Source organism: Protopterus annectens, chromosome 6.part0, assembly GCF_019279795.1.
Source record: "Protopterus annectens isolate FY-2018-M chromosome 6.part0, PAN1.0, whole genome shotgun sequence".
In the NCBI taxonomy this organism is placed as follows: Eukaryota; Metazoa; Chordata; order Ceratodontiformes; family Protopteridae; genus Protopterus; species Protopterus annectens.
The window spans coordinates 1,468,326,715-1,468,343,380 of record NC_056737.1 but is presented as its reverse complement, the minus strand read 5'-3'; the positions used below and the strand labels follow the sequence as shown (position 1 = coordinate 1,468,343,380).

Here is a 16,666-nt window from a genome sequence, read left to right as displayed (position 1 = left end):
AAAAGCATATAACTGTATAACTGTCATTAACCAATCTGTTCATATGAAAAGAAAACTCAAGACTGGATCAATCAGTATAGCCAGGACCTTAAATGAATCCAAATTCCATACAAACTGTGCTGTGTTAAACATCTTCCAAAACTCATAAGCTTATTTACTGATGTATTTATTAACATTTTATTTTCATGAGTCCAACTGATCAGTTTATTGAAGTTCTTTTACAGATATCCCTTATCCATTGCAGATGTAATCAGTTCCCCCTTTTTAAGCATCTGCATACAGTTTATAATCACTTCATTTGAAAATAATAAATCTGAAAAATACAACCTAAACAAGTAGGTTGCCAGAACAGAGCCCTATTCTTTAACTGTGACCTACAATTTCACCTGTCCAATTGCAATATAATATTTGACATGTCTTATTTGCAAATTATGCAGATATCCATCTTATCAAGATGTCATTAATACCTAGCTATTTTAATTTATTAATCCAAGTTTTATGCATGTTCCTGTCAAAGGCTGAGGACAAATTTACATGTAACACATCACAACGCACATTTTTTCATTTACAGCTTTTATTGTATTATTATACAACATCATACTGGAAGTACTTGTAGATGTATTTTCAATGTATCCATGCTGATATATGGTGGAAAGCCCCAACCTTTTCAGATAAAATAATTTATATAAAATAACATTTTCTATTATTTTCCACAGCATGAAAATAATCTTGTTTGTATATGTGACTCTAATAGTGCATATTCTCATTCCAGTAAAGACAGGTTTCACAAGTGTGCATGTCCAATTCTGAGACATTTTCCATAGTTAAAAGTCCTACTGAAAAACAAATGTAATGGCAGTGTAAATTCATGCTGAAGTATTTTCAGGATAATTATGCATCCACTTCATGCCTTAGTAGGCTACAGCTTCCTAAGTTATTTTTCAATATAACCTAATTTAATTTCAGAATTTCTGGGTGTCACTATCACAGTCCCTCCTTTGGAACCAAATTGTCTTGTATAAGATTTTGTATATGCATTTAAAATCTGCTCTATTTGAGAATAACTTTTAAAATCTACATATTACCTGTTTGTGCATTTTACTCCTACCACATTGTATATAATCTATAAAATGATGTTCTATTATGCTCAAAGTCTTTATATAAATATTCATCAAATTTTCACTACTCTTGTCTTCTGTGTTTAATTTGTCTTTCTATCTTAAATTCAGTTTTATAGAATATAATTCAACTTCAGCCCCATTCCATGCATGTTGATGTCTCTCTCATATTAAGTATTGTTGACTTATGAAAATATCTTCCTACCCTGTGTGCCTATATTCTATCTTTTAATATTCATTTTTTTTTTCTTGTATTCAATTTCCCTTTCAGAACTTGTCACATTCTTCTCCCATATTTCTACATAATGTGTCACTCCAATTAGTTTTACACAATCACTGTTTTGCTTCCACATAATCCCTTACTAATCTTTTACATGTTGTGTGGTAGATTCATCTAGGAGTAATTTAACCTTCATAATCCCATTATCAATACACTTAAACTGTATGTTATATATGGACTATGTGTTTTCCATAATAATAGTCAATGAGAATTTAAAGAGGAGATTGTTTGATCCAACATATTAACAGCTCCCTACTTCCTTACATTTAGACATTCTTATACACTACTCACATCCTGTACTTTTGTTTTTGTCTGGTATAACACTATTCAGTGTTCATTATATCTCTGAAATTGTGCGTGTCAATTCCTTTAATAATTGAATCTCCAATTGCTAATGTAATTTCTGACCTGATATGAAAAATCTTCCAAGACTAATTCATCTGCTCTTTCTCAGTTACCACTAAATAATATTGTTAATTACCATTAATTACCATTAGTAGCATTAATGTTACTGTTTTCATTAGCTGCATCATTTGGAACAATACAGTTTTCAAATTGCTGCCTTTGTAATTCTACAGCCTGCGCTATGTTGGCAGCCCCAGTCTTTATTCCCATTTTAGTTCAACTTCACTTTAGATTTTTTTTCTCTTTTAGTCTGTCCCCTCCTCCTTTTTCTACTGTCTCATTTGGAGCAATGATGGAATTCTCTGTAGACTCTATCTTTTGCAATTATAAAATGTTATAATTCCCTGGATTCTGAGTATCAGCTATCAAAGTGATGTTCTTTTGTTTAGCATTAAATACATCAGTTAATTTCTTTTTTTCTTCCTAGTTATTTGTTGTGAAATCTTCCTTTCTTGAAATTTCTGCATAACTTTATCTGACATTACAAAATTATAATCTATACTATCGAGGTAACTCAGGGTCGAATGATCTTTAACAGCAGAGTATACTTTATTTTTCTAAACACGCTCAATTTTGCCTAATGTTATTCATGTCATCATTCCAGCCCATCATACACAAAACAACAGTTTTTGTCTGCAGTGCCATTTGTGTAAGTACAGTTATCCTCAGCAGGTCAAAATTCTACATTTTAGCACTAAGCAAATCATCTATCTTTCCATATGAAGAATGTGTCTACAATGTCATCTTGTGTTACAAAGCATTTATTACTTTGGACAAGATACTTAAGCTTCAGCAAATCATGAAATTATGTGCTCATTTGACAGATCTGTTTTCATTAACAAAGTAAAGAAGTTCAAATGCAAAGAAATGTCTAAAGATGTAATTGTAGAAATAGTAAATTAAATTAAGTTTTATGAAGAAATCATACAAATAATTAGAAGATGAGATGATCCACCACATTGTTCATGGCTCAGGTTGTAATTAAATAGGTACCTTGGGAGGGTAAATTGTGCATGTCTGTCAGTCTAGCTATTTATCTTTCTTTCTATCTGTTTCAGCAAATGAAAAATAAAATCAGAGATAGTATATATATATATATATATATATATATATATATATATATATGTAGAACACCCAAGCGATAGTCCCAAAATGAATGTAACAAAACAAGTCCCGACCCAGAGCTACAAATGTGAACCTGTTGTGCAAATAAGGCTAGTAATGACAAAGTTCAAAGAGTTCAAAAACGGAGAACAGTGCTTAAGTAAACTTTTTACTTTGTCTGATGAAGCGGTGGGGTACACCGCGAAAGCGCTTACCACATTAAAGGAGTCTTTTCGTTTAAACATAGAACCGAATGGTTTATGTGTATTAGTTTGCTGCATAAGTGTTTATTTACTGAAGAGTTTTTGCAACAGAAGAAATTATGCGACAGACTGTTTGAGCCTCAAGTTTGTGAGTCTCAAGTTAGTGTTCCTTTTTATTTGCGTTTCTGCAACGGCTTCACAGTTCGTTTATCCTTGGATAGTTTTTAAGGTTGGAATATACTAGGAACAGTTTGTTTGCGCTTAAACCAGTGGCTCTGTTTTTAGTGTCTCAGCATTACTTCGATAGTTGGCATACTATCGTTTGATGGTTTCTATTTTCTGGATTCACGTTTGGAAGTACTATTGACTGCTTTACTTAAGCACTGTTCTCCGTTTTTGAACTCTTTGAACTTTGTCATTACTAGCCTTATTTGCACAACAGGTTCACATTTGTAGCTCTGGGTCGGGACTTGTTTTGTTATATATATATATATATATATATATATATATATATATATATATATATATATATTGTTGTTGTCTTTCGGCTGTTCCTGGTTCAGGGTCGCCACATTGGAACTCCGGTCCTCTAATGATTGGCAGTAGATTTTGACGAATGCCGAGGTGCCAGCTCAACATTCAACCTTCGACGAAGGCACACCCATTTACGCATGTCTTTCAAATGCCCATGCAACTGTGGGGAGGACATGCAGACTCCACACAGAAGACACTCCCCGCACTCCAGCCGAGAATCGAATGGGAGATCCTCTTGCTGTGAGGCAACAACGCTACTGCTGCACCACTATGGCATCATATATATATATATATATATATATATATATATATATATATATATCTATATATATTTGGTTCCACTTCAAAATGTTGAATTGCTGAAAACTCGAACTTCATATGGTCGGGACCATATGGTCGAGTTTTCAGTAACTCGAAATTATAAAGTGGAATAAAAAAATAAAATGAACACATCATTTCTGCAGGGGGACAAGCCCCCCTGCACTCCCCAACCCCCTATTTAAATATACCAACACAGAGATTGCACTAGAGTGGGGAAAAGGGAAACTTCCCATTCCACACCATATGCAGAAGCATAGAACAGGAGATCTCCCATTTCCGCACAATAGTGTGATCACGGAGATGGCATATTTAAGTAGGGAGGGTGCAGGGGGGGCTTGCCCCCCACTGCAGAAACAATGTGTTTGACTTTTTTTTTTTAATTTATAATTGTTTTTGAGTTAAACTCAATCATATGGTCTCGACCATATGAAGTTCGAGTTTTCAGTATTTCGATATTGTGAAGTGGAACCATATATACCTGTATATAGATATATACTAAATAAACCTTCTCCTGCCAAACAGATATGAAGGAAAGCAAAACACAACACATGATGATTTGAGATGAGATCTGTAGTATCTTGCCTACAATGTGTACCAAGTTCTAAATTAGTCGAGCTGTATATAACTATTATGAACATGAATAAATATCAAATGTTGCTCTTTGCAACCATGTATATCCCTTTAGATACTACAATATAAATACATGCACATTACATGACATTCTATATTTGACAGCCTTGATAGTCAAACAAATCATTAGTGGACCGGAGTTCCGCTGTGGCGACCCCTAACCGGGAAAAGCCGAAAGACACAAACAAATATGAAAAATCAACTTTTGTTGGAACAAAATATCCTCTCAACCATGGCATGAATATATACTACATATTCATCTCTATGGATTGACAAAATTAATCTCAGTGTTTACTGGGACAGGCAATTTTACTGGCAGATAAATTATATTAAATCAGATTCTAATCCCAACATCAGTTATATAAATACAGTAGCAAATGAGCAATCATCTTTTTACTTTTGTAACTTGGTAACAAATTAAAGTATAAAATCTAGAACATACACATGGGCCAAATCTACAAAATCCTTCAGCAACTCAGTCTTTATCAACAAACACCGTCTATCAATGTAACTGCTGGACCACAATAAAATATTTCAGCTACTTTTACCAAATTTTCCAAGATATGAAATCTGTAGCACACTCTGCACTCACACACACACACACACACACACACACACACACACACACACACACACACACACACACACACACACACACACACATACACATACACATGCACAAATGTGAAATAATTAAAAATGTACGTGACTCACGGCTAACAATGGAAAATAAACATATAATATTAGCAAAAGACAAAGCCAGTAAACCTGGGAAAAAAATACAGCATCTCTACAAAGTACACAGGCATGAGAATTAAAATAACAAGCACTATACAGAAAAGAAAAACAACACTACCTTCTCCGCCTATAAAACTGTAATGATAAAAACCCTACGTGGTTTTGGAACACCATTAACTTCTTAATAATATTAAGCAAAAGCATACCACCTAACACCTTACCACATGAGTCATGTGGCCTGGAAGTGCACGAGCTACCTCTCTATGAAATCAAAACATAACATTTCAAATACAGAACAGTAACTGCATATACAGGAACATGATATTTCAACCAGTATATACAAAACAAATAATTATAATAATTAAATAATAATTATAATAATAAAAAATCTACTGCAAAAACTAAACCAGCTACCCTAGCATCTGAAAACATATTTCCAGCATACCAATGCAAACTAGTTGATACCATAACTTATCAAATAACAATATTAATAAATTCATCGATACTCCAGCTCTTTTGGGTAGGGGAATAAAGCCCTGAATGTGTTGTCGGTGATCTGTGTTTGAAAAGCAGCATGGTACCTGCAAGAAATGGCAGGGAAGGATAGAAGTGTGCAGCCTTTCCTGGACTGCCTACTCTTAGAGGAAGGAGGAGGCAGCTGTGGCCCATAATATATTGAGGCACACTTCCTTCAGAGAATAACACGTAGCTCTGAAGAGCCACCCTGGGGGACAGAGGTGCTCTTACATGATAACAAGGAGGTTGCCCTGTAGCATGAGAAAGTCAGCACTTTCTATATAACTCAGCTCTTGCTGAGTAGCGAATGAGCTGATTGAGAGTCCTAGGCAGGATTGCAAGTGCTGCAGGTCTCTTGCCTAGCCACAGGGTGCTAGGTCTCTGCTACTGCAGAATGAATGTACGGATATTCCATTGAGCTAAGTCCTTCAGGAGGAGGTGAATAAAAAAGTAAATAAATAAATAAATTAATAAATGCATAACATAACAAAACATACCAAAATTATGGATAAAACCACACATAGTTCTGATCTACCAAGAAATTCAAAAAGTTTATGTTCACGGTAGTAGAACAGGTTTTTATGGATAAAAGAGTTGCGGATTTTATAAGGTGGAGCAAAATGAAACACTTTGGCAATTGAAGTTAGGTGCAGATAGTTTTCCAGGAATAAAGGGCACAATTAGTATTAAGTGTTTTTTAAAAGACAGGAGATTAAAGATTTTATAATATTTTTGGCTGTATATTAAAGTTTTAAGGTTGTTTATATTAATAACTGATTTTAATTAGAATCCAAATGAATGTTATTTAATTAGAAGTGAAATTAAGGTTGAAATTGTTGTTCTTTATTCTGATGAAGTGCATTTTGGATGAAAGCTGAGATTAAAGTTTTACTACTCTAAAGTTATTGGTTTATTTATGAAGTTTTTGGTTTATATATTTCACATGAGCATTCCGTGAAATTTTTGTTTTCAAAATACATGCCAGACAGAACTCATCTTATGATGACATTTAAAAGAAGGAAGCCTTAATTCTGGACACTTTTCCTTTTAAAACATTATTCTTTCCCAGTGCCTCTTATTTGACTTTTAACAGGAAATACATTTGTTTTGAAATGAAAGTATGTATTTTTTTTTTTTGGGAGGGGGTATTTTAGCTATTTTAGCATATTAGCATTCAAAGTTTCTCCTTAGTATTAATCTTTTCTGACAGTGTTACTCATTTGACTATTATCAGATAGTAGAAACTCATCATATAATAGTTTTCCAGAATAACTGGTCACTATATATAAAAAGTAAAAAAAAAAAAAAAAAGTATTCCTTGCATCTTTGTCAACATACACAGACAGACAGACACAGAAACACACACACACACACACACACACACACACACACACACACACACACACACACACACACACACACACACAAACTTTGTTGCTTATGAGGAAGAAAATCATCAGCTGGCATAACTCATTTGATTGTTTTCTAGAAAGTATGTCATTTCTAGAAAATGTGTCATCTCATTTCACACACAAACTAAAGCAAAATTAATCTTAGAACTGTATTTCTAGAAAGCGTGTCATCCCATTTCAAATAAAAACAAAAACAAAATTAATCCTGGAACTATATTTCTAGAAAGTGTGTCATCTCATTTCAAATACAAACAAAAACAAAATTAATCCTGGAACAATTTTTAATTGAAGCATTTTTACATGTTCATATTCATGATGGTGCTGAGTGTAGCCCATTTTATTTTTTGCATTATGTTTGTCTGGTTCATGCATGTACCTTTACATGATCTCTTTAAAATGGCTTGTTATTTGTCAGGGTGCATGAGTATTTGATTGACTGTAATCACTTGACATTAGCTGTTGTCCATTGTCAACTGATTCCCAGGCAAACGTTAATTTATTAGCAGGGATGTAATAACAGTAATATGTAATGTGCCTAAAGTAATCTTAACCACAAGTACTGATACATAATAAATAGTATTGCAGTTATTCTTTTAACCACAAGTACTTATACATAGTAAATAGTATTGCAGTTATTCTTTTAACCACAATTACTGATACATAGTAAATAGTATTGCAGTTATTCTTTTAACCACAAGTACTGATACATAGTAAATAGTATTGCAGTTATTCTTTTAACCACAAGTACTGATACATAGTAAATAGTATTGCAGTTATTCTTTTACAAAGTTACTGACACATAGTAAATAGTATTGCAGTTATTCTTTTAACCACAAGTACTGATACATAGTAAATAGTATTGCAGTTATTCTTTTAACCACAAGTACTGACACATAGTAAATAGTATTGCAGTTATTCTTTCAATTTCATGGGCAGGACACTTTTGGAATAGTAAAGAGGATAATATCTAGTTAGCATTATAATTATGATCATTAAGTATCTTGCACTGTATTTTTCATAAGCTGCAAAACTTTTAGGGCCATATAGGCACTGAGCTGTCTTATAACTGCTAGTTGTTTCTCTGCACTCAGTAGCAATTATTTACTAGGCTCTGGGGCAGTGTCTCTGTGGTAGCATTTATACTAGGCTCTGGGGCAGTGTCCCTGTGGTATCATTTGTATACTAGGCTCTGGGGAAGTGTCTCTGTGGTAGCATTTGTATACTAGGCTCCGGGGCAGTGTCTTTGTGGTAGCATTTGTATACTAGGCTCTGGGGAAGTGTCTCTGTGGTAGCATTTGTATACTAGGCTCTGGGGCAGTGTCTCTGTGGTAGCATTTGTATACTAGGCTCTGGGGCAGTGTCTCTGTGGTAGCATTTGTATACTAGGCTCTGGGGCAGTGTCTCTGTGTTAGCATTTTTATACTAGGCTCTGGGGCAGTGTCTCTGTGGTAGCATTTGTATACTAGGCTCTGGGGCAGTGTCGCCGTGGTAGCATTTTTATACTAGGCTCTGGGGCAGTGTCTCTGTAGTGGCATATGTATACTAGGCTCTGGGGAAGTATTTCCATGGTAGCTTTTATGTACTAGGCTCTGGGGAAGTGTCTCTGTGGTAGCATTGTATACTAGGCTTTGGGGCAGTGCCTCTGTGGTAGCATTTGTATACTAGGCTCTAGGGCAGCATCTCTGTGGTAGCATTTGTATACTAGGCCCTAGGGCAGTGTATCTGTAGTAGCATATGTATACTAGGCTCTGGGGAAGTGTCTCAATGTTAGCATTTGTGTACAAGGCTCTGGGGCAGTGTCTCCATGGTAGCATTTGTATACTAGGCTCTGGGGCAGTGTCTCTGTGGTAGCATCTGTATACTAGGCTCTGGGGCAGTGTCTCCATGATAGCATTTGTGTACTAGGCTCTGGGGCAGTGTCTCTGTGGTAGCATATGTGTACTGGGCTCTGGGGCAGTGTCTCCGTGGTAGCATTTGTATACTAGTCTCTCGGGCAGTATCTCTGTGGTAGCATGTGTATACTAGGCTATACTAGGCTCTGGGGCAGTGTCTCTGTGGTAGCATTTGTATATTAGTCTCTCGGGCAGTATCTCTGTGGTAGCATGTGTATACTAGGCTCTGGGGCTGTGTGTCTGTGGTTTTCTTTACTTCCTCATTAGGTTATCAGGAATGATTTGAAGACAAGCTGGTTTGCACAGTAGTTGATCAGTCAAAGCAACTGACCTCATAATTTAGTATTAGCAAGTAAGTTATTCTTTCATTTCATAATGCAGTTTGGTAAAAGTGTGTATCATTTCTGCACCATGATTGTATACTCATTTATCTTAAGTTGATGGACATCTTTCAGAATACTGTGTGATGGCTCTTAATTAACAGAACTGGAGTAGCGTGGGATAGTCTTTTTCTTTGTTTTCATAGGAAGTATTATGCTAACCCAGGGCGAGAATCAAACTCTGTACCATGTATCTATGAGTTAAGCACCTAAAACATTATGCCATCCCCCAAACTAATTGGCTTACATTGCCACTCCAGTAAGATATAATGTGGGGGAGGGGTGGTTTTAGCAGATTTGTACAATTTGGATAGTGCATCTAGAAGGTGAAGGCCCCCTACATTGCTACTCCAGGGGCCTGATTTCAAAAGATCTGCTCTCAGTGTAAGTGACTTACTCCAGAGTAACTGTTTTTATCTTATGATGTCTTCAGCTGACAAATGTGAAGGTGTATAAAACATTCTGTAGCATATGAATTTAAGTATTAAAGGTGAATGCTTTCATAATGGAAATGAAACAAAATATATTTGTATTCCTGTAATACTGTTATAAAACAACTGCTTTTTTTGTTTGCTTTAGGTGTTGAATCTTTTGTCATGTATTCAGTACATGAAGGCATAAGAGGAGTATCCCTAGACCCCAGTGACAGGATGGATACATTAATGCCTATATCTGGTACTTCATTTGCAGTTGGCATTGACTTCCATGCAGGTATGCAAACTATTATTTTTGTCAATCTATGTGGGTAGCAATTCTCAGTATGTCTTGCCATGTAGTTTTTTAAAAAACACTTTACTAATGTGCAACAAAAATGTTTGAGGAAAATAATCTTAAAAATCCCTGACTTTAATTCTACTCTGTGAAAGGCCTCATAAAGATTTACACAATGGTGCTCTACACATTGTATTCATTTTGTGCACAGATAATAACATGAGTGACTCAAAAACAGGGAATTGACATAAAGTTTTATGCTGTGTATTAAGTGTACAGTTTTCAGACCACAAGCTTCTATGACTGAATGAGATGTATGGCGGCAGACCAGGGTGTTCAGCATCTAAATTGTTCAAAGATACAAATACACAAAATGATTTGTTTTATATCTCTAGTTATAGATGCAAAGTGGTACTTCAGTAACCATGCAGGAATTGTCTGTGCAGGTAGGCAGGTAGGTTAAATAAGAGAAATGGATGAACTAATGATGAGAGACAGAAGAAAAAGAAGATGAAGAAAGGTTTTAAAATTGCAGTAGACATGAACCATTTGTTATATATGTGGACAGAGTTGCCATCAGTTTTTGACTGGCCATTTTGATTGAAAAGCAAATGATCGAAGACAGGCAGCAGCAAAACTTAGTGACCCATGTTCTAATGTACCCTATCATTACAGACATTGAACTATGTATCAGATATTTCTTATTTTGGGCCAGTTTTATTGCTGTTGGACATACCTTTAGACCAGTACCAGCCATAGCATTATAAGAACCTTTGGATTAGAGATTAGAATCTACATCATTTGCACACCTTATCTAAGCCCGAGTAGGCCAGTCACAACAAAGTATAAAATGTACCTCAAGTGCATCCACTCTCTTAATTCATGCAATTAAGATTATTTTGTGAGCAAATGTGACAAAAATAGAAAGCTTTCTTTGCAGCAATGCAAGCCCCCCCGCCATACCTCCATCTGATGGGTTTGCTTTTTGAAGGCGTGACCACTGACAGTCAGTATAAAGACCATGTATTCATTCTCCTAGATGATGTGACCTTTGCAACCCATGATTTGCTATCTTAGAAATATTAGGGTCCTGGTCGACTGTGAAATTAGCAGACAAACATGAGCAAAGACCAACTCAGTCTGCAAAGCTTTAGCAACTATGGCTTGGGTTTATGAAGTCTGAACAACTGATTACAAAGAAGGGTCAGGCTACCTTCATTTTCCATTATAGTACTTCATGTCCAAATATGTTGCCACCCTGCTCACTTTGAGAACATTGAGGTAGTGTTGTAACTTTCTCACACTTATTTACAATTACATAGATTTGTCTTCCACAAATACCATTTGAATATTCTTGTCTTTCACAGATACAGTTTCTGAGATTTCTAAACAGTTGCTCAGTTTGGAAGGTAACCTCACAGTTAGCAAACAAGTCAGTAAACAGTTTACTCTTGTACTGTAACCAGCAATGCACTCACTTATGCCACTACTACCTTTGTCAGCATGCAGAATGAGCTAAACTGAGGCTGAAGATACACATTATAATACATTACTAATAGCAATAGAAAAGTCTGTAGTCAGGAATACGATGATCCATGCATCGGGGTCTGCAAGAACAGAGTTATGGTCAACTGCGTTTGTTACCGGGGTTTCTAATGTGAACACACCCAGAAAGTCCTTCCACCTGAGGCAGGAGAATATTTTCACTGTTCCCCATATCTATATTTTCACTGTTCCCCATATCCATATAAGGGTAAAGGATCTTAGATGCTCTACCATTAAGACAATACAGAGAGTTAATGTTCATCTCTTTATGCATGTGTGCATAGGTTCATAGGTTCATAGGTTCATACTAGGCTATCTGCCCTAGGGCATTTATAAGCCTAGCCAGAGTGTGTGTGGCTTTCACCACCCCTTAGGATGAGAATACTATACCCTATTATACCCATGTTGTTGTGCAGCAGTGATACAGAGATGATTCAGGGGTAAACCTAAGATCTCCCATCCACTCGTCAAGATTTTTCTCTCTTCTTGTCAGTGAGGGGCTCTGGGCTCTGCATGGACTGGATTCTGTTCCATAGTGTAGGGAGTCTCTGGTGATGAATCTGTCCTCCAGTATTTATATCCGTGTTGAGGTTAAGTCTCTTGCTCGTGGGTGGATTTGGATTTTTGAGGTGGCAGCGTCCATTAATTCGGGTTGGACATGGCCTTGTATGTCAGGCACAGATCTCCTCTGAGCAGACGGTATGAGCTGGAGCTTCAGTCGGGCATCGTATGACATATGTTTGAGCCCTTTATCCTTTTGGTGAGGAACTTTTGGGTCTTTCCTACTGCTGCAGGTGTCGGGTAAGGTACATTCAATGTGTACTCAATCATTGGTCTGATAAGTGAAGTACAGGGGTACAATGACCTGATCTGGATGTGAATCCCTTCATGATCAGGTGGGCAAAGAAGGTCTTCCTAACCACTTTGGCAATGTGAGTGTCAAAAGAGAGGTTACTGTCAACTTCCCCAGGTCCCTGATAACTTCTTCCAGTGTTTAGAGTCTGATGATGGCACCAGCACCTCAACCCCTGTGTGTTCTGTCCCTGAGCTGTGTTTGCAACCCATCTTGTGACATACATGCTTACATTCCGTTGGTGAGCTTTTCATGATGCCCGAGTCGGGTATTGTGTCAACGCAAGCCGTTCAGTGGGCTGTGAACACGCCCACCCTCATCAATGGCCTTAGTGACTGTTTCAAAAGTTCAAGAGGCAGGATTGCCAAATTGTAGGATCCAGTGTCCGTAGGTCCCCAAATGCTCTATTTATGAGTTCCATTTATGATCCTCCATAGCTTTGCAGACAAGACTAGAGTAAGATTGTGTAGTACATCCGGGTCTGCCTAGTTCCTCCTATTGATGCTGTGTAAGTTTTCCGGGGAGAGAGAGCAGCTCTCACCTGGGCAGTAAGTTTGTTTGGGAGGTTAGACTCTGGTGGGATAGATCTTTCTCCTTTCGGGGAGTGGGAGGGGAGAAATTTGCACGGGGACCCGTCTGCCAGTATGCTGTCTGCAAATGTCTGTGGTTATGTTGGATTTTTACTATTTTGGACAGGATTGAGTATATCTGACTACTCCACCAGGTTTCCCACAGGTTTCCCCAAGGCTTTATGATTATTCCTTGTGTTTAGCGTATTTTTCTCAAAGTTGGCCTTGGATTTTTTTCCTTCTCAGAGTTTTCGAAGTTTTTGCTAGTATTGATGTAGTTTTTTTGCTCCCATTTAAGGATTTTGCCTGTTTTGTAGTAGCTTCTTGTTATTTTCGTAGAGTTTGTTTATAGTTGAGTTTGTTTATGGCTGGCCTATTCTGGTGGAAAGTGGTCTCTGATTCTGTAGGGATTGCTGACCATACAGATTGCCGGGTGCATTCCAGAAGCAACAGCATTTGTAAGGGTTTCAGCAGCGTGGGGTTGTGTTAGGGGTTGTGCCCAGGGGCCCTTGAAGGATACCACCAGTCTTAAGAAGTGTGGAAGTTTTTGTTGAGAAGTTCTTCACTGTGGTCTTTTTGCTGGGTGGGGCGGGCTGTGGGACTTGCGAGATTAATTTATGGTCTGATCTCACCCAATGGTATATACTTCCGCGTGGATAGCATCGTGTCCTATGTTTGTGATGATCAGGTCTAGTATATATTTTCTCTGGAATCCTTGAGACCCGTTGTTCTGGCATCATCGATAGCATTTGAACCCAATGAACCTTGGCCAGGTGTTGGGGCTGAGTAATGTTCCCAGTCTGCGTTTGGGTAGTTAATACCTTAATATGATGGTGTTTGAGACATTTATACTCTTTATACTCAGGAAGGCTGTGTGGGTTGCTGAGCTTGAGAGAATGTCTTGTGTAGCATGTTTACAAACTGTAGGGCAGTTTTAACGCGGTTAACTGGTTAATTGCACCTCTCCAATGCTCGCGCAGCTGCTACCAACCTGGAGGTGTGGCATCCTTATGAATTATGAATACTCCTTTTCTTGTGGTTCGGTTCGATTTTAAATGGAACACACATGCGATGAGGTATAACCTGATAGTGCTAAAGCCCTTGGGAGCCTTGAACCAGGTTTCAGCCACAGCAGTCACAGCAGATGTTCTGATGTTGAGGAGGGGCTTGAGGGCGTGCATCTTGAGGTTTAGACTTCATTGAGCAGCAGTATTACAGCGGTTCTCCCATTTTTTTTTCTAGGGTGGTAGGGTTTGATTATTTGAGCCTTTTTGAAAAGGCATGGGGTGGTGGGTAAGTTTAACATTTGGAAGTATCTAGGTGAGCAGGGTGTGCCATCTCATGGGCAGTTGGCTTGGTCAAGGCTACAACTTGTAGACAGACATCATGTCCCTCTTGAATGACACCAGTAATTAAGCCGCAACGTTATTAAAAGCTGGACTGTTTTGTTCTGCACAGGCATCATTTTTGGTGAGGGTGTGGCATACTCTGCAGGGTCAGTCATACCGGCCTGGGCTAAGCAATCTGGAGAGCCCTCTATGTCTCTTTCATGGAACCAGGGGAGGTATGGTTCATCAGGCAGGTACCTCAGGTCGCTGACAAATTTAATTGAGCCAGTACTTTGTACTCCTGAGTGAGCTGCTGGTGAGTGCTCGTGTGTGGTGGTGATGTTAGCGCCTGACAGGCACAATTGTGATCTTTTCTTGTCTAGTCTGTGAGAGGGACGTATAGTGTGTCTGACTATGGAGTCACCTATAAGTGTGTCTGGCATTGTGTTTGGCCTTATGGCTGTAATTGTTTAGCACACTGACTTTTGAGAACTATGTGTTAAAGTGTCTTGTGTGTCTTGAGGTGGCAGTTGCTTTGTCTCTGCTTTGGAGTGGCCCTCAGTTTTGCTTTGATTGACTGTGTGCCTCCCAGTATGCCTTGTGTGTGTATGTGTTTGTTTTTGTGTTGATAGTTTTGTTGAAACTGGGTTTGTGTTGTGCGGGTTTCCTTCTCCTCCTGTCTGGTCTTGCGAACCCAGAGCTGAGAGGAGCCTGTACCTCCAGTTTGTTGGAGCCTGTTGCATCTCTCACATGTATTTGTGTGTTTTCTCTCTCTCTCAGTGGGTTGTTCAGGCACATGAGGGCACCTGTAACATTGCAGGTAGATGCCCAGATTCACCAGCTGAACAGGAGAGGACGCCAGTAACTGACCCTTCTCGACATGCTAGAAAAAGGAATGCTTTGCTGTGTAAATTGAGCTTCTGAAGGGACCTAGGAAATGGGGATTCAAGGATTCTAGGCCAATGTAGTTAGTTTGTTGTTCTAGTGTTTGTTACCTATATAAAAAATGCTTTAGAGCAAGTTTGAGCTATTGAGATAGAGGAATAGACTGCAAGTGCAGGAGAAGTTAATAGGGGAAAAATTGAAGAGCAGACCTTTAAAGAGCCAGAAATAACTTGTTTAACCAGAACCGGGCGTCTGATGGTGCTCTATGGCACCTCAAGGCTTAAATCACGCAGAAAGCGCCGCTAAAGTGGGCTGAAAAGACCTTGATTGGACTTGAAAATGCATAATATGGCCAAAGTTTCTGGCTGGAACCACTGCTGCTAGGGACAAATAGGGTTGCCTTACCAGTGCCCCACTCCCACTGGCAGGACAAAGAAGTTTCCCTATCCAGTAAGGATATAATATAGCACAGGAACTGCCAAAGCCCAGAGATCAGCAAACCTGAAGACTGGACTATTCTAGTTCAAAGTAAAATTAAATAAATAACTTTTAAAAGTGCAAAACAGTTAATCAACACAAAAACAGTTTAAATAGAATGCAGAGCTGTATAAACAGGCGAAAAAGCAGTCGCTAAGCAGTAAATAATCAAAAAGCCAGAAAAAATACTTAAATCAGGAAAAAGTCACTCTTTTGCTCATGTGTATGAAGCAGGCAAGAAATTTAGCTTCAGCAGTATCTTGCCTTCTCCAATAAAGATTCCACAAGTTCAGTCAAAATATTTATTTATGTGTTTGTTTGTTTATTTATTTATTTATTTTCCAGCAAATTCTGACTGGGCAAAATAAATAATTAAATAAATAAATAAAACTTTCATTGAAAGCTTGAAAAGAAAAGCTCCAAAAAATAAAAACAGACTATATAAAGTACAAAGCAAATCCCAATGTGTATATAAATGAAAGAGAAAATATCAAAAATTCTTAAAAAAAAAAAAAAAAAGATAATTAAGAAAACACAGGATGAGGATTCTGAGTTTCAAGCATGCAGTTTACTCCAAAAGAAAATTATAACAATTTACATCACAAGCATAATATGTGTGAGGAGCAGAACTTTGAAGAAGAGGTAAAAATGACAGAGTGAAGTTAGCACTTATAGAGAGAATGAGCCAGACTCATATTTTTCCCTGCTGCCTGCTAACCATAAATCATTCTCTGTCTGTCTCATTCAGTTGTTTCATCCTTTTCC

The 16,666-nt window shown here is 37.7% G+C and overlaps 1 protein-coding gene across 1 annotated transcript in view; it reads left to right on the top strand.

The window, feature by feature from the left end:
- The window catches only part of LRP1B (LDL receptor related protein 1B), a gene marked incomplete at its 5' end in the record, with an annotated part of 5,941,474 nt that overhangs the window by 2,603,332 nt on the left and 3,321,476 nt on the right, over nt 1-16,666 (top strand). Inside the window, one exon of the mRNA XM_044073672.1 lies at nt 10,113-10,244. Within this exon, the coding sequence (XP_043929607.1) occupies nt 10,113-10,244 (132 nt within the window). The remainder of the gene's footprint in view (nt 1-10,112; nt 10,245-16,666) is intronic.